At 47.6% G+C, this 17,080-nt stretch overlaps 2 protein-coding genes and 1 long non-coding RNA gene across 4 annotated transcripts; 1 reads left to right on the forward strand and 2 right to left on the reverse strand.

Moving 5' to 3' along the window:
• Positions 1–1,250: 1,250 nt before the first annotated feature.
• Positions 1,251–8,187, reverse strand: RNF135 (ring finger protein 135). Its single transcript, XM_027749742.2, has 6 exons — positions 6,528–8,187; positions 5,494–5,580; positions 4,783–4,953; positions 3,842–3,989; positions 3,293–3,394; positions 1,251–2,480 (listed from the first exon to the last, which is right to left on the reverse strand). Exons 1-6 carry the CDS (start codon positions 6,867–6,869, stop codon positions 1,945–1,947), a joined length of 1,386 nt encoding a protein of 461 aa, XP_027605543.1. The 5' UTR covers positions 6,870–8,187; the 3' UTR covers positions 1,251–1,944.
• An 87-nt stretch (positions 8,188–8,274) lies between these two features.
• ADAP2 (ArfGAP with dual PH domains 2) lies at positions 8,275–15,181 on the reverse strand. Of its 2 annotated transcripts, XM_027749743.2 has the most exons (10): positions 14,988–15,181; positions 13,910–14,040; positions 13,151–13,242; positions 12,934–13,019; positions 12,493–12,602; positions 11,705–11,851; positions 10,895–10,978; positions 10,422–10,484; positions 9,162–9,239; positions 8,275–8,626 (listed from the first exon to the last, which is right to left on the reverse strand). In XM_027749743.2, the coding sequence occupies exons 1-10, from the start codon at positions 15,076–15,078 to the stop codon at positions 8,417–8,419; spliced, it is 1,092 nt and encodes a 363-aa protein (XP_027605544.1). In that variant the 5' UTR covers positions 15,079–15,181; the 3' UTR covers positions 8,275–8,416. The 2 variants fall into 2 exon arrangements, with proteins under 2 accessions (XP_027605544.1, XP_027605546.1); XM_027749745.2 differs by lacking the exon at positions 10,422–10,484 and having other exon boundaries at positions 14,988–15,169.
• A 19-nt stretch (positions 15,182–15,200) lies between these two features.
• LOC114003111 lies at positions 15,201–15,997 on the forward strand. The gene is made up of 2 exons (XR_003546119.2): positions 15,201–15,462; positions 15,745–15,997. It is a non-coding gene; the product is annotated as an uncharacterized LOC114003111 (long non-coding RNA).
• Positions 15,998–17,080: the final 1,083 nt, after the last annotated feature.

A 17,080-nucleotide genomic window follows, 5' to 3' on the forward strand; every position in this document is an offset into this window, starting at 1 on the left:
CCTGTTGTCTTTGTGAACTTAGAGGTTCACAAGGTGACAAGTGTCTCGTAAAATGCTCTTGGTGCAGCTGGCAGTGTTTGTTCAGTAAAACAGCCCAGCAAATAGCCGTGCTCACTTTTAATTTTCTAAAGAGATTTCCTGCAGATGACAGGTTGTTCTCTGAACTGTGACACTTCAGACAGGGTAAAAACATATCCTTTAAAAAAAAAACAACCAACAACCAAACCCCAGAGGCCGTGGGCCTTCATACCACAGAATACAGTGATAAAGAAGTCTGATAAAGCAGCGCTGCCCTGGCTCGGTGCCCTCAGAGAGATGAGGGTCCGGGGTGCTGTGAGGGACAGCCCAGCGCTCGGAGCACATCAGGAATCACAGAACTGTAGCATCAGTTCAGTTGGAAAAGCCCTCTGGGATCATTGGGTCCAACCCTGTCAACCAGACCTTGGCACTTGGAGTCATGTCCAGTCTCTGTCCTTGAGCACCTCCAGGGATGGTGACTGCACCACCTCCCTGGGCAGCCCCTTCCAATGTCTCATCACCCTTTCGGTGAAAAAATCCTTCCTGATGTCCCGGGAGTGACACAAAGTGCTCCCATCCAAGCTGTGTGTTGTTATGTGTGTTATTACATGTGTTGTTGGGATCCAAACCGTAACAAATTGCTGCCCCCGGGCAATGCAGTGCAACTTGTATGTGGGAAATTAGAGATGCCCGTGAGTTCACGCTGTCACTGTTGCTTTTCCAGGTGGACCAGGAGAGGACATCTCAACCCTAACGAGGCAGTGGCATTAGCTACACTGGGAGAGCTGCCCCAGCCTTGGAAAAGCTGATACACATGCCTTTGGGATCTTACCAATGTGCATTCTGCCCAAAGTGCTCTCAGAGTGTTCAGTGACAGCACAGAGTAACCCTCAAGATGTCCAGCAGTTCTGTCAATGGCTTTAAAAGCCATGGAGCTCCCCATTCCACTAAATGAGATAGTTGAATCCCACATGCTTTATTTCACATTAAACTACTCATTTTGTTCATTCTGGAATGCTCCTGTCTCCCTAAAAGAGCTTTTGCTTCTTGAGAATGCTGTTTTCAGCTTGCCTGCATGAAGCAGTGGATCTCTCAGAAATCCAGCTGTCAGTAGGTTTTCCAGGACCCCACAGGGACAACTGAGAACCTCTTGCCTTGTCTCAGGCTCCCTGGCAAGAAAAGATGGTCCTTTCCATGACACAGTCATGTTTGCTGGCCCCTTAAAAGAGCAATAAAGTGACTGCATGATTTATTAGCTGGTATAAACACATCTGAGCATCTGCTTCCACAACCATTCCTGTCGTCACACCACCACCAGGACTGAAAAAAACCCTTTGGTGGGGGCAAGACTAAAATACAGTGCCAGTGAGATGATCTTCTGGGACCCAAAGTGGCAGGTCCTCAAATACAAAGCCTATTTCCTGTTTAGTTTCTAAACAGTTTAGTATCTAAAGAGAAAGATTTTCATGCCTGAGACCAGTAACATTCTTGCCCTCTGAGCATTCCTTACTCACTCAGATCTTTCCAAAGAAAGCTCACTTGACAGAAAGTAATGGCATCATCTGTTCTGTATTTTTTTAGATCAATGTAGGAAAAATAAGGTCCATGAGCAAGGCTTATCCCCAGCCTTAGAGCTTCCTTGGTGCATTCCTTCCCAGGAATATCCTGGGGCTACTTAAAGCTGCTTAAGAAATCCACCTGATCTCCACAGGGATGGTTCCTGCCTTCAGCAGACACTGGAATTGCTCTACTGAGGTATGGCTGGACCAGAGCACAGCATGGAGAGAAGCAGAGCAGGCAAAAGTTGCTGATTCCCAGGAAATCCTGGGTAGCTATGCATTCCTTTGTAGATTCCTGTGCTAAACACTGAAGCTTGGATAGAAACTCTGCAGTCATTGGCAAAATGGTCCCTTTTCTGAATAGGCTTTATCTCCTGTTTGGGTGGCTTAGAGTTAAAGATCCATTTCTTTCCAGGCTGTACAGCCAGAAGGCAGGATAGAGAGGATGGGAGGTGCTGAGTTCAAAGGTGTGCAAGAGCATTTCCCTGTCAGTGATGGAGTAAAAGGACACTGTCTGCTTTTGCAGCTCCAGGAAAACCCCAACCCTCAGCGGTTTATCCTTGTGTAACAATGTTTCTTGATCCTTGTGCCAGGCTGACAGCTGCTTTTTGGAACCCAGCCATTCCACGCACCAGGAATGCTCTGTTCTTCCCAATTTGTCCCTCTTCCCAATCATTTCATGAGCGACTCCAACAGCCCATCCATCACTGTCCTTGGTAATCACCTCCCAGTAGTGGCACCCCGTGGAGAAGCTCTGGGAACACATCACTTGGCTGATGCAGAATCTCCTGGGAGCTGGTTCATACCAGGTGGGGTGGCTGGAAACCACCACTCGGCTGTTCTGGGCTGTGAGGGCCAAGCGCTCGTTTGCTCTCGTGTGGTCAAAAGTCACGTCCTCTGCCCCTGGAAGGGAGAAAGGAAAATATTCTCACCTGCAGGCAACAAGGTGGAACAGAAAGGAAACCCAACGATCACACAGTAAACCTGAATCAAAGCTCAGTCCTGCAGGTCAGCAAGAATCCTCAACCCAACACTCTCAGCTGCATCCTGGGCTCACCGAAACATTTAACAGGCACAACTGTGGAAATATCCACAGCAGACTCAGGCACTCCAGTGGGAAGGCACCTTGCATCCTACGGGATGGGTCCTCTTCCTAAGCACAATCTTTTTAAAAAAATACCTTTTTGTCAGTAATAAGTGGGATGCTTACCTTAATAAAACTTAGAGTCATCTGTTCACTGGAACACGTTCCTGCATATTTTATCAGCAAAACATTTGTTTTCTGTTTTAAGCTCCAGCTGTAGTACTGTGTGTTGGCTGTAAAAATATTTCTGTCAAAATGGTGCAGAATTGAGATAATAACTGGAGTCATTACAGCTTAAGTAAGGACCAGTGAGGTGCAGGACCTGCCTGTACAAAACTCAGACTGTGCAGCCAGCACCAGCCACCACCCAGTTCACACACCTCCAAAAAACAGCTCACACACCTCCAAAAAACAACTTTCTTATCTTTTTTTTTATCTTGTATACACAGCCAGGTACAGTGTTGCTTTGTGCTCAGTAACTGATTCCTTCATGGCAACTTCACTGCCTTGCTGTGCTTCAGGGACACAGCCACATCTCCTGCCCATGGCTCTGAGAACAGTTTTTCTTCAGCAAATCCACAGCCTCACAGTCACCTGAGTGTTGTCAGTAAGAGTCCTGCTGGATACTTACACTGAGAAAACTGGCTTGGAATCACCGGGTCTGGAATCTCAGCTGCAGACTCTGGGGGTGATGAGCAGACACTTGTCTCCTGATACGAGTTTGGAGGTTGCACTTAATAAAAAAAAAAAGAAGTGTTAAGGCATTTCTTCAAAATGTAAATAGGAAGTGTTTATGCTTCTAAAGGAAAACACACCTTAAATAAACCCAGCTACTGGTTAAAGTACAAAACAAAGAGTTGATTTTTTAGGTTGTATAAATTATCAAAGGATGTGTAGGCAAACATTTTTACCCAAAACAAACAAAACACTGTACGCTGCTGCCCTGAGTGTCAGAATGGAGCAGCCAGAAGAGTGAGATGGGTAAAGCAGTTGGCTCTTTCTATGCAGATGCACCATTTTCTGTCACAGAAGTCTTTAAAGTGTTCTTAATTTTTTTTCTGAGTATCACATGTTTCTTGTGTTACTTGCACGTGCATTTCATGAACACAGAGTAATTTTTTACTTGATTTGCTACATCCACTCCCTCCAAGAAAGACATTTCAAAATAAGGGAAACTCACCTGGTGGGAATTGCTGAGGGTATTTCTCCAAAAGTAACATTTCCAACTTTCTCTTAAGATCTTCTACAGCACTTTTGACAACACTAAGCTTCTCATCAAGTGTAATTTTATTCATTATTGAAAGTGAGCCTTCATAAAGTAAGTTACTCTAATAATGACAAAAGGATCGAGAGAAAGATGTAAACAACAGCAGTTATTTCATCTATCAGACCAGATTATATTCTAAAGGCAGAGTGGCAAAACAGCAGTGATCTCTTCAAAAATCTTATCCTTTGTATCAAGAGTTTCCTTTATAGGATAGTTACCTGAGAGAACTAACCTGAAATCTTACAGAAAATAGGGAAGGATAGTTTATTCTTATTAAAAAACAAAAAGACTCTGTTTTCCCTCAGAAAACTGAGTGAGCCCCACTCCAAATTCCTGCTGGCTGACCTGCATCACTGGCACTGTTGTTTTCAACATCAAAGCAGGCTCTGCAGAACCTCGAGTGCTTTAACTGCCTCTTTTGAGGGCCCTTGATGTGTTTTCCCCAAGAAAGTTGTTACAAAACACTTAAAACTCCGTGAGTTCTTTAACTTGCACACTTGGGTGTATATACGAATTCTGGAAAATAAAAAGGTTGTGCAGGATCTTAACTTTAGATTTGACTGAGGACTGGATTTAAGCAATGTAGTCCCCACTTCACTCCAGCTCACCAAGGCCCTTGGAACAAATCTGGTTTGGAATTGCATCCCCAGCCTGTGCCCTTTTTTAGTACTATTCTCCCTCTGAATTCCTCACTCCAAACTCTCCCTGTAACAGCAATGTCCATGGATTGGCATCACTGTCTCCAGTGAGAACAGCACAGGGGGGACCTCAAAGTGCCCTGTTCATACTCAGCTATCCGAGAGATTGAGTTTGAGAGTTTCCACTCATACCCTGCCACTCATTTCATCACTTACAGTTTGGGCTTTGCTGTCTGCGAGCTGGTGAATAGTCTCTTCAATCTTCTGTTGAGCAGCTTTTTGCTCTTGTTCAATGAACATCAATGTGTTTCTCTCTTGTCTTTCAACATATTCCTTCATGCAACAGAAATCTCGAGTAATCTGGCTTTTGATCTGAGATGTGTATTCCTGAAAGGCAGAAAACATGGAGTTCATTGTGTGGTTGGGAAAGATGTGTGGAATATGAGAATCTACTGCCCCGTTTAATGTGCTCTTTGACTGACCGACCCCTGCAGACCAGAAAACTTTATTCAAAGGAATAAAACACATTTGACACTGTTCCTGCATTACCTGCAATGAGATTTTGGGCATGTTAAGGATCTTGACTATTTTATGGCCAGTGGATTTTGTTTGACGAGTCAGAAAGATCAATATTCTCTCTTTGTGATTTGTATTTTGCATCTAAGAGTACCAGAAACACTCAGGGATAAGCAGAAAAAGTTAACAATGCACAACCCCAGAGGCCTTTGTGCCAGCCAGGACAGGAGTTAGTGCAGCTGGTGCCACAGTTCATTCTCATCCATAAAAGCAGAACTGTGACAGAAAAGAAGGAAACAAAAAGGCAGATTCCTGCTCTGGGCTGGAAAGCTGCCCTGGAGTCAGTCACATCTCCAGCCCAGAGCAGTGGAAGCAGAAGGTAACTGCAGATAATGAATGTACAACATGTACCTTGGTTTTACTGAGATCTCTCCTCAACAGGGGGATGGTCTCCGCAGATATTTCTGGTTGCTTGGAGCTTTCCCATATCTCTTCCTCCTTTAAAGTGACACAATGGACCATTTATCCACATAACCCTCAAAGAAAGCATGACTAGGTTAAGCAGTAGAATAAACATTCCCAGATCACTGACATTAGTTAAATACTGGACTGCTTGAGGAGGGGCCTGGAGGACACAACTCTGAGCAGGAATAATCACAATGAATTTAACATGCAACAGTTACCAATTGCATGTTCAAATATAACTGTGAGCTTCAGATCTTTGCTTGACTGAAGAATGGGTTTTTTTAGATACATATGTGCTAAAATATTCTTCCCCATCGCCTCCAAGTCTGGTTGTTAAGTGGAGAACTAGATACTAAACCGGTCCTATTCTGTGCCACGAAGCTGGGTGGAGCTGTAGCACCGCGTAACAATGTTATGTGGCCTTTCAGGAGTCTCCAGTGCAATGCTAATGCAGTCAGTAATGCCCAAACCCAAGAATGCTTATTACCACCGTACCTCCGTACCTCAGCTGAATACATACAGATATTGGTTCTTCTACTTCAGCTGTGCAGCCCTCAGTGTGTCAGACACACCAAAGAACCCCAAACACTGTTTTAGTTAAACCCATCTGCTCAACGTACGGTGCTTGTTGCGTTACTGTGCCGGGGATGGAGCGGGACGGAGCCTCGGGCTGTACGGGGGCTGCAGTGGGATGGAGCCCCGGGCTATTCCGGGTTGTTGCGGGATAGAGCCCGTGGCTGTCCCGGGACGGAGCCCCGGACTGTGGAGGGACGTAGCGGGATGGAGCCCCGGGCTGTGGAGGGATGGAGCTCCGGGCTGTGCCGGGATGGAGCCCCGGGCTGTGCCGGGATGGAGCCCCGGGCTGTGCCGGGATGGAGCCCCGGGCTGTGCCGGGATGGAGCCCCGGGCTGTGCCAGGATGGAGCCCCGGGCTGTGCCGAGCTGTCCCGGGACGGAGCCCTGCGCTGCCTCGGGCCGTACCTTCTCCCCAGGTCGCCGCCCCGCCGAGCTCCGGTCGCCGAAGACAACAGCTCCAGAGAGTTCATCCTCGGGTTCCAGCTTCTCCTCGCTCAGCTCTGGCGGGATGAGGCTGAGCAGCGCGGCCAGCTCGCGGTTGGGCCGCAGGTCGCGGAGCTCGAAGCCCTCCCTGCAGAGCGGGCAGCCGGGCCCGGGCCGGCCCGCGCGGTACCGGCTGATGCAGCGCCGGCAGAAGCTGTGGCTGCAGCCCGCGATCCGCACCGGCTCCGAGAAGAACTGCAGGCACAAGGAGCACCTCAGCTCCACGGCGGCCAGGAGCCGCTCCAGCTCGATGGCAGCGGCCATGGCCCGGCCGGGGCGGAGCACAGAGGCCGCACGGTTTCGGTTTCCCCGGGAGCCTCCTCCGGGGACGGGAGCGCCGGGGCGGAGCGGGCTGGGCTGGGCTGGGCTCTGCCCTGTCTCCTCCTCTCCTCCGGTGTCAGCTCCGTCAGAGCTCCCGGGGCTCAGCCCAGCGCCAGTCAGCGCTTCCTCTGCTGCGACTCGTTCCCAGGATTCGGGTTGACTGTGGGAATGGGCTGTGATGCAGAGCTGTCCTGGGCCTGGCCTTGACTCATAATGACTGTCCAAAAAAGTCCTTGTTATTGGCAGGGTTTCATTTTCAACGTGAATTTCCCGATTTTGTAGCAGTGAGCCGCTGACATGGGCAGCCTGCCGACCCTGCCGGGACAGCAAGGGCACAGCCCAGCCCAGCCCGGCAGAGCCCCGCCCGTGGGAAGTTCAGGCCACTGGATGCACTGAACCCTTCTGAGGTCATCCTGGGCTACTCAGGTCATCTCAAAATAACAATTAACACATGTCAAACCAAACGAAGACTGCCATTGTTCCTTGTACAAGTCAGAGGGTGCTTTCTATTGATTTCGGGAGCTGCAGGATTAGGCCGTTTAACAGATGTGCTGAACCAGCATGGGAACCAGACTGAATCAGGCTGCGTGGGGAGAGCAGGAGCATATCAGCAGGCAAAACTGCTGCAGATTGCTCAGAGCTGGCTGATGAGCTGGCTGAGACAGGCAGAGTGATGATCCAATTCAATTCTTTTGCACTATTGGGGAGGGGGGAAGAGAAGAATTAATCTCACTCATTCCTGCAAGTATTGGCACTTCCTCATTTCTGCAGAAGAGGAGAACTATTCTGAATGTCTCAGATGGGCTGGCAATAGTCAGCAAAAGGTGGAAGCCTCACCAGAAACTTGGTCTGCAAGACTTCCTCTTGATTTGCAAACTAAGGCTATCTGGAAAGAATTAAATATCTGAATGACGTGCTGCTTGGTAGAACCAGACCTCAGACTTGGTCTTGAGGAAACAGTATCAGTCAGGGCAAGTGTCCATCAGCTCCTGCACAGAGTGGGCACAAGGAGTACTCACCCCCAACACTGAGAACTGGTCCCCATTCAGCGAGTGTACTCAAGCAAGCCACTGAAGACAACTCTTTTAAAACTAGTTCCTGCCTTTCAATGCTCAGACTAATCAAGCTCATTAAGCTTCATTTGGTTTTAGGCGAGACAGATCAGCACATGTTCATCCTGTACCCACAATGTGTTTGCTGGGGCACCGTGGGGGGTTGTGCTTTGGAAAAATTTCGTCTTCACGAGTTGGATTTGCCACTCATAAAAAAGCAAAACAGCGTAAAATGCTGAAAGCAAGAAGCTGGGAGTATCTGTGTGATTCCATTAGAGTGGTTCCATCCTCCACAATTCAAACTTGACTTGTATTTTTTTATTGTGCCAGGGTAAGAGACATTCAACCCACTCTGCCAAAAACAACCCTGTCCCTGTGTGGACAGGAGCTGCAGCCAGATGGGATGTAGCTGCCTGACTCTGCTCCTCCCTGTGGACATCAGTGCTGGGAGATGATTCCGTCCAAGGCCTCAATCCACTCCTTCTGCTTCTCGTCATTATCACATAAAAACACAAACTCTCTCCCTGGTGTGACCAGAATGATACTTGGTTTCCTCTTCTTCAGACGGATTCCCTTGGGCAGCTCAGGTCGTACTTCATACCCCTCATCCCTCCTTCCAATAAAAATCTGGCCCCGTGCAAACTCATCCTGAAAAGAAGGAAGCAGAAGACAGCCATTAACCAGTGGACAGCACAGCTCCAGCAGACACTGCTCTGTCCTTTGACATGGAATGGGATCTGGGGATGCAGGAGGGGACACTGATTTGGTGACACCAGCAGGAAACACAACAGAGGTTGTTGGTAGGGACCCACCCTTACAGAGCTGGTTGGTGGGCATTCAGAAGGAGCAGGGAAGGATATTCCCATGGCCAGAGCAGTGCCAGAAGGCAGGATGTTGGGCTGTTATTGGAATATTGCTCATCTTGCCTAGGGCTGGGAGAGAGTGGGCATTAATGCTACAGGCAGTAGCAGCTACTTTTAAAAGACTTGGATCTTTCTCACAGCCACCAGATGGGCCAGAGCTCCAAACAGCTCAGAGGCATCCACTGACAAGGGAGATGGGCTCTTGAGGCTGAGCCTGCTCCAGTCTTGCACAGGCTCTGGAAGAACTGGATGAGAACAGACCCTTCCTCCCCACCCACTTCCTGAAGGGGATGTGGAACAGTGAAGAACACTCCTCTTACCAGCGGGTTTTTAAAGTACATCAGGTTCCTTTCTTGAGAATCCAGGCTGAACCAGCGTCCCTTAAAGGCCTCCTTGTGCTGCAAGGACATGGTAGAAGTTCTTTGAAGACCAAGTCCCAGAGAGGAGTTTGGTCTGTTCGGATCCCTGGACTGCTTAAATGACTTGGAGCTTGAGTTCAGTTTCCTTCACCCCCAAGACTGGTTCAGGTGAGTCACTGCTGTGCCCTCAGCCCTCTTCTCCCTGGGCTCAAACTACACATTTGCATTCAATGACAATCCCTTGGGCAGGCAGGGAAGTTTGGTTCTACCAGTGATCAAATTGACAGGATTAAGTTGCAGGAAATGCATTGAAAGCTCTGCAGAGAACAATCAACTTCAACAGTTTGGTCAGGGGGTTGCCCCTAGAATTTCAGGGTGCACAATACTGGGGTTTGTCTATAAGTATTAATACCATTCACTACACTCATCTGACCATTCCTGAGCTATTCACTGCTCTGTGCTGAACTGAAGAGGCCTCTTCTAGGGCTCACTTCAGTTTGGGCAGAATTGAGGCCTCAGGAGAAAAACACACAACCTTTCATGCTCTGTGCAAGAACCTGCAGAAGAGGTACTGGGGCACAGGCACGAGCTGGGCCAAACCCCAGCATATTCAGTATCAGCACTGCACCCCTGAGCTTTATAATGGGACTTTGGCTCATGGCTCACTCCGAGCAGAGCAAGGCAAGAAGTGGCCGTGTTCAAACAAGACCTCAGACCTTCATCTCCTCCTTCAGCAGTGCCCCAAACCCTGCTCTCCTCTTCCAAGGAGTACTGGCCCAAATACTTTCCCACAATAAACCAAACCAAACCATTGGCTTCAGTGTGGAGAAATTTTCTCAGTGGCACTTTGCTGCCCTAAGCAGATGTGACTGTAAGTGAAACAGAGAAGTAGGGGGGGGTCAGCATGTGATGTTCTGTTCTAGCAGGAGCTGCACTTGGCAGACATAGCAATCTATAGAGTGTTGTGCAACAGCACTTTGCATGTCCCACTGCCAGCTAATCCATCTTGCTTACTCTTCAAGGATTCTTCTTCCCGATCTCATTTTCCACACAAAATAAAACATGATCCCAAAGAACATGGCAGGCTTGAATATAATGTCTTCTATGGACCCAGGAAGCAGGTAGTCACTGAGCAAGCCCTGTACTAGGCAACATCATAGAATTACCAAATATTCTCTACCTGGAATGATCTTGTTTGTATACTGCCAAGTGTGCACTTACTTTTGGTCCTGTTTTCTCCATATATCCTTCTTTGACAAAATTTCTTGTGATCCTGGGTATGAGCTAGGAGAACACAAACACAAAAAAGTCTGTGTCTGTCCCAGCCAAAACCAGGACAGTATGTCTCATTCTAGACTGCTTTTCTGCTCTGTTTCTGCCAAACTTAATCACCATCAATTGTGGCTTTTGGGGTCTGGGTTCTTTTTGGCTGCTCAGTAAAGGGAAGTCTGAAGTAAGAAGGAACATAACACTTTTGAAAGATTGCACTTCATAAGGATCACATGGAGACTTTTAGGCCTTAAATGTTGACTAAGCTTTGGCATGTTATCCACTGTGGCCCTTCCTTCTACCTCTTCAGTCCATTCCCAAGACCCAAGTGCTGCTCTTTGAGCACCTGACTGGCAGAAGAAGTGAGAGCATGTTTTCCCATGCTGTGTTTGCCCAGCCTGCTTTGAGCCCTGCTCAGTTCTCACCTCGTGCTCGGGGACATTTGGGAAGGCTGTTCTGAGGTAATGGTAACGCGCTGCCCGAATAGCGTTGAACCAGTCAACAATCTCCTGGGGAAAACAGCAAACACGAACATAAAGGCAAGAATAACAAGGAGAGGAAGAGCGGTGCCTCTCCAGAATGCCTCTCTCCTTCCTTGTGACCTCTTTGCAAAGATGTGCTTTCTCCCCAAGGGGCAGAGAGACTCAGTGACTTGTCCCAGACACCTGAAAACCATTGACCCTTCAAAATAACTTAAAAATGCCCCTCTTGGGAGGCCCTAAACTTTCTCGGTGTGAACAGTCACCCATGCCTGTGCACACAGGCTTTTCAGTTGACTCAGTTATGGGTTGTTTAAAAACCTCTGCACCTGGAAAGACACGAGAACTCTGCCAAGGGAAGAAACAGAAATCTAACAAAACCTGTAGACACACTTCTTAAAATCATCATTGGTAGCTTAGAAATAAAGCAGAACAATATTTCCTATAAGTGTCAAGAAGGCTTCCAAGAATATAACCACAGAATTGTTTAAAACCATGAGGCAGTTACCTTCAGAGATTTACATCAGTGCACCACTGAAGCCTTAAGACTATCCAGGGTGTGACGTTGAATATATACCCCAAGAGAAGAGGAGTAAAGTGGTGCAGTTATTATTGTCAAATTCTGCCATTTTCTATCTTCTACAAATCTTAGTGACTTCAAATAAAACCAGATCCTGCAGAAACAGGGTACCTCTTCCAAAACCCAGATCCAACATCTAAGCATCTTGCTTATTCCAAAATTGCCAGGATATTCACCTTTCCACTTTCGTGATAGACAAACAGGTTCCTTGTTTGCCCATCTGTGCTGTAGGTGATCTGCAGCCCGTGGGAATGTCCTATTTTCCATTCCTGGAACATTGCATTCAGAGTCTCCACGCTGATAACAGCTTTGGGAACTGTGCTCTGCAGAATGAAAAAGCATCACTGTAATAAAGTGCTTTCAGGGAAGGCAATGCAGGACAGATCAGCTGTATGAGGACCAGATCCCTGCTGAAGGGAAAGCAGACATCCTGAAATATCTGAATATTGGATACACCTGAAACATAAAGCCTTAATTACACGCAACATAAAATGGCTTACAAGGAGTGATTCCCTTTCCTTGATAAGGGCTGGGTCACTATTCAAGGGGTGTGTCTGCATTGCAAGGGGTGGGTCTGTCTCCAGCCTTGTACTGGAGAACAGTTTGCTACTGTCTCCTACAGAAGGGACACATGTTGAGGATGATGCTGCAGGAGTTGGTGAGAGAATATTTTGGTACTGTGAGAGGTAACAGCTGCTAACAGACCTTGTCTTTGTCTTGCTATTCAACTGCCAGTATCCATTTCCTTTGTTCCCCAAGCAAAAGGAGGCTGTGGGGTTGAGATAAGGGATGAGGAAAGGGGCTGAATCCAAAAGATACCACATATGGTAATGGGGAAACATTTGGACTCCTACAAGCACAGCTGTCCTGGCTGCAAAACCAAGTTATTTGTGCTGGTTTTTTGCCTGCAAAGAGCAGGGTCTGAGGATGGATGTTGACCTGCTACTCTGGCTGAGGAACTCACTTCTTTGCCGTAGTACTTCATCACCCCTTCCCTTGCTGACAGGAGAAATTTCCTCTTGTGGAATTGTCTGCGTCCCTGCCCAAGCTTCCAGAGGAATCCTTCACGGTTCCCTGCAGAGCAGACCAAGAGAAGTGTCAGAGAGCACAAGAGCAAGACTGTTTAGCTAAAGGTGATGTGGACCAGTTTCAAGTCTCTTCTCCACCTGAGAATTTTGACCTCATATGAAAAAATCAGTGGAGAACTAGAGAACTGTAAGATCTGAATACACCTTGCACTTGTCTAAGTGCCTTTTCTTAGGAGCCTTTTCTCAAAGTTAGACCTAGAGCAATGACTGCACATCCAGCAGTTCAAATGTGACAAGCCAACCTTGGAGATACTCAAAAGTTGTGAAGAGAACACTGTGCTGTAGGGCTGACACCTTCTCCCTGACAATCCTTTTACCTGCAGAACAAGGATCTTGGCAGACTCGGGTGGCAACAAATTCCTCACGCTCATATTTAGCTCTAATCCATTGCTCTCTTAAAACCCTGAAAGAGGAAAACATGGATAAAGCTGATCTGCCTCTACCCTATTTTCACCAGCCAGCCAGAGAGACCTGCAGAGGGAAGAGTAGTTCAGCAGCTGTGAAAGTCTGAGCAGTGAATAACCATCAACTTACACACAGTCATCAGAGTGGGGGATGTAATAGTAGGGAGGGACTTTGGCCTCGTATTTAGCTTTGGCACAGAGGTTCCCATGACTCTTCATAAACTGAAATACCAAAAGAAGTTACAGTCAGGTGTGCAGCTACAAATCAATATCATGTCAAGAACTTGTATCAAAGAGAGCACTGTGCTTTTTGCTGAGTAACTCTCAGTGTGTCCCTACATACGTTTATAAATTCCCTTTAGCACTGGAGTTTGAAAATTTTAGGTGGCTGAGCCTCTTTCAGTATTTACAGTACTGGACCAAATGGGAAGGAACACAAGACTGTGGTTGTCGATTAAAAGAACAAAAGAAAATTAGGAGAAAATTTACTTCTGATCTCCCTGTTCCTTCACCTTGTCCTAGACACTAATTGTGATTATATTATTAACACAATTCAACTGAATGATGAGAGGCTGAACCAATATTTAAGAAGGGTATGTTGCTTTCTGAATAGAAAACACTACCTGGAAATATCTGTGGGCTTCTGAACCACAGTGAGAAGTAATTGTGCATATAAAAATACACACCAGACTGTTAGAAACACAGTCACCTATCAGTGCAATTGATTGAGCAGGTCATAAAAACACCCCTAAAGTTACCCATGGAGTTAACTTGGTTCTGTGTGGCTTTGTTCCTTTGTCCATGGTGTATGGCACAGGCATTAGGAGGTAGAGGAGGTTATGATGAAATGTGGAGAAAAGTAAGTGAATTACTGCTTTTTCCTCTGTACCTCTATCAGATCGTTCTCCCAGAAGTCCAGCACAAGGGATTTGACTCTGGTGATGCCAGGAAGATTGCGATGGATTCCAGAGCAATTCACACAAACGAGTATTCCAAGTTTGTAAGAAGCCCACTCTGGACCTAGATACAAACACAAAGAGTGAATTAATACGTAGGAAAAGGCACAGCCACTGGCAAGGGTGAAAAAGCACATCTGATGCACAGCCCAGGCTTCACGTGTAATAAATACATCACATCCCACCCCACTGTTTATGGCTGTCACTTCACTGTGTTCAGGGGAACAGCACCTGCTTTCCACAGTGAACAATGTGCATTTGTAGGTTCTTTTACTGACTGTTTGCTTTAAAAATTAATGTGACTCTGCAGGTGGGTGAGTGGCAATGGAAAAGCTCAGCGAATTGTCAGTCCTGCACGAAAAGCTGCTGTTGCTGAAGTAACAATGGAAGGATGTTGTGAGCAGTCAGTACTACCAAGAGTACAACCCAGCACGACCACCCGCAGTGAGGGCTCGTGTCCAGTGCCCACGAGGGCTCCTGCTCTTGCCTGCTGCTGCATCCCCGGAGTGGCCTCGACAGGTGCAGCCCAACAGGCATCGATGCTCTGGCAAGACCATTTCCTCGGTGCACCACCCTCCACTTCTCCCTTATCACACCCAACAGAAGCTACTTGTCGCCTTCTTCCAGCTACAGTTGGCTCCCAGTGACCCGCCCGCCCGGGCTCTCCGGGGCTCCTCGGCGCCTTTCTCTGCCCCAGCCCCCGAGCAGTGACACCCCCGGGCTGGAAACCCACCCCGCGCACCCTCCTCCTCCTCCCGCGCCCCGTCCACGAGTGACCCGGGGAGGCGGCCGGTGCTGAGGCCATTTCCTGACCCCGCTGCCCTCCCCTCGCTCCGCGTCCCGAGGCAGTGTCCCCGCGAACAGCCCCGCGCGACCCTCCCGCTGCCTCCCCGCGGGACGCGGAGCGCGGGCGGAGCGGACGGAGCCGCGGGCCGGGCCGGGCAGCGCTGAGGGGGCGGCGGGACCCTCCCGAGCGCCGCCCTGCCCTCAGCGCCGGGCGCGGCCCCGTACCTGGCCGCCCGCAGTCGGCGCAGCGGTCGTTGCCGGTGCCGCTCGCCCTCTGCAGCTCCCGCAGCAGCGCCTTGCTGCGCTCGTGGTCCATCGCCGCCCGGGGCCGGCGCGGAGCGCTGGGGGAAATGAGGAACCGGCGCGGCCCCGGCCCGTCCTGCCCCACAGCCCCGGCCCGGCGGGCGCGGCGGGGCCGCCCCCTGCAGGGGGACCCGGGGGGCGACGCCTCCGGACCGGCCCCAGCCCCGGCCCCGGCCCCGGCCTGGCCCCGTCCCGCCGCCCCAAACGGCTCAGGAGTTCTCACGCGGCTCAACACCGGGACAACGGAGCATCTCAGGACTACTGAAAATCCCATTTCCTACTGAAATTCCTACTGGATTCCTACGAGTTCCTCTTCCACGTTACAGCCAACGCCAAAAAGGCTGTGACTTAGTACTCACTTTAACCAAGAGAAAACCCTGAGGGAAAGATTTTCAAGGTTAATTAATTTCAGACATAGGTGAAAGGGTATTCAAATATTTTTCATTTTACTAGTTTCAGGCTAAACTTAATTTGCGTTGCTCATTTGCATTGCTAGAGTACACTGCAATACGTGATGCCTCTTTAGGAAAGTTTGTGTACAACCTTGTAAAAACGCTGTAATTTTGTAGATGACTAAATACTGCACATGTTAGCAGTTGAAAGTGCTGACACATTATACACTAAATACTACAGGTGTTATCAGTTGAAAGTTCTGACATGTGTTTTTTCCATCTTTTAGGTGCTAAGTAGCATTGCACCTTTTATTAGTTTGTAACTATTGTGAAGCTGAGAAACAAACAGCAGCAGAACATCTGAAAAGTTGAGTTGTTCAACCACGTGCACGGAATCTCTTTTCAGCACTTACCCTGTAGGAATTGGTGGGTACTGGAATAAAAACACAGATTTCATTTTTCCCATGTTCTTGCAAGCCACGCACCAATTTTTGTGGTGTCCTTACAATTCCTATGGAATAAAAGAAAGAATCTGTATGATTTGCAAAGTGGTCATTTATATTTTCTTTTACAAAGACTGAGGTACTCTGCTTTTTTTCTCTGTTACTCATAGGATGGTAGAATAACGTCACCCTCATTTACATTCTGGAAAGCAATATTGGAATGACAGTAAAGGGAAAGAAAAGCTTGGAATTTGACTGAGATTTCAACAAGAACAATGGGGTTGTTGGTTTTCTGGCTTTTTCAATTGCTGAACACCTACTAATAACTGCTGCTTAAAGGGGGGAGTCATTGTGAAACTCAGGGTTGTTTTACTTCTGGTTTCACTGAATTCCACCCAAGACACACAAGGGAGCTCGAGGGGCAGTAGATAAAGGACTAAGCAGGGCCCAAACTGTTGCAGGAAACTATTTTGAATCAAAGGCAGGTGAATTCCACAGTACAAGGACGGAGCTTCCAAGCAGAGTTAATCAAAACCAGCCCCAGGGCCCTTTTCCTGGAGCCCATCCCTCCTGGAAACTTGTTTTACTCCAGCATACAAAAGATGCTCATACCTGATGCATAAAAATCCAAAGCTGGTAATTTATCAGAACTCAAATAAATCATTACATGCAGATTATCTTCATTCAGAGTAGCTCGAGGTGATTTGATGTGGTGAGAATCTGATCAAGAAGTGAAATACTTGGAATTCCACCTCACCTTTTGGACACCACAGGAGATTCTGTAAACAACTTCTTAAGGCAGTTATTAAAACCTCAGAGTTGACTTCAAAAGGAGGTAAATTGTCTCCCACTGCTTTCTAATTAAAAAAGCAGTGAACAGATTTGCTTTGTTATTAAAAAAAAAAAGTGTATTTATTTATTTTTACAAAAATGTACAGGAGGAGCATAGACCATCGATGCAACAAATCATCAACCCACTAAGATTTTAACAGCACCCACTTTGATTTTTTGGATAATTCTGAACTGTGGAAAGAGTAAACTCTAAAGATTATCTACAGTGTGAAAGCTTAAAATAATTTACCGTTTTCATAAATATTTCTTATTCCTGAATATCTTTAAGGCATGAAAAATATGGGAAGAGAATGTACTAGGAAATGCCTTCCTTATTATTAGAGACATT

Source organism: Pipra filicauda, unplaced genomic scaffold (genome assembly GCF_003945595.2).
Source record: "Pipra filicauda isolate LSUMZ 115617 unplaced genomic scaffold, ASM394559v2 scaffold80_size11013439_pilon, whole genome shotgun sequence".
Taxonomy (NCBI): domain Eukaryota; kingdom Metazoa; phylum Chordata; class Aves; order Passeriformes; family Pipridae; genus Pipra; species Pipra filicauda.

What these genes read in the sequence shown, in the direction of transcription:
- ADAP2 (XM_027749743.2), bottom strand. Translation starts at nt 15,078, where the DNA reads ATGGACCACGAGCGCAGCAAGGCGCTGCTGCGGGAGCTGCAGAGGGCG. An exon ending in CGCCGACTGCGGGCGGCCAG is followed by an intron (nt 14,041 to 14,987) that starts GTACGGGGCCGC and finishes GTTTGTATCTAG; the next exon opens with GTCCAGAGTGGGCTTCTTAC. An exon ending in GGGAGAACGATCTGATAGAG is followed by an intron (nt 13,243 to 13,909) that starts GTACAGAGGAAA and finishes TTGGTATTTCAG; the next exon opens with TTTATGAAGAGTCATGGGAA.
- RNF135 (XM_027749742.2), bottom strand. Translation starts at nt 6,869, where the DNA reads ATGGCCGCTGCCATCGAGCTGGAGCGGCTCCTGGCCGCCGTGGAGCTG. An exon ending in GGCGGCGACCTGGGGAGAAG is followed by an intron (nt 5,581 to 6,527) that starts GTACGGCCCGAG and finishes GTCACTTTAAAG; the next exon opens with GAGGAAGAGATATGGGAAAG. An exon ending in CAGACAGCAAAGCCCAAACT is followed by an intron (nt 3,990 to 4,782) that starts GTAAGTGATGAA and finishes TGTCATTATTAG; the next exon opens with AGTAACTTACTTTATGAAGG.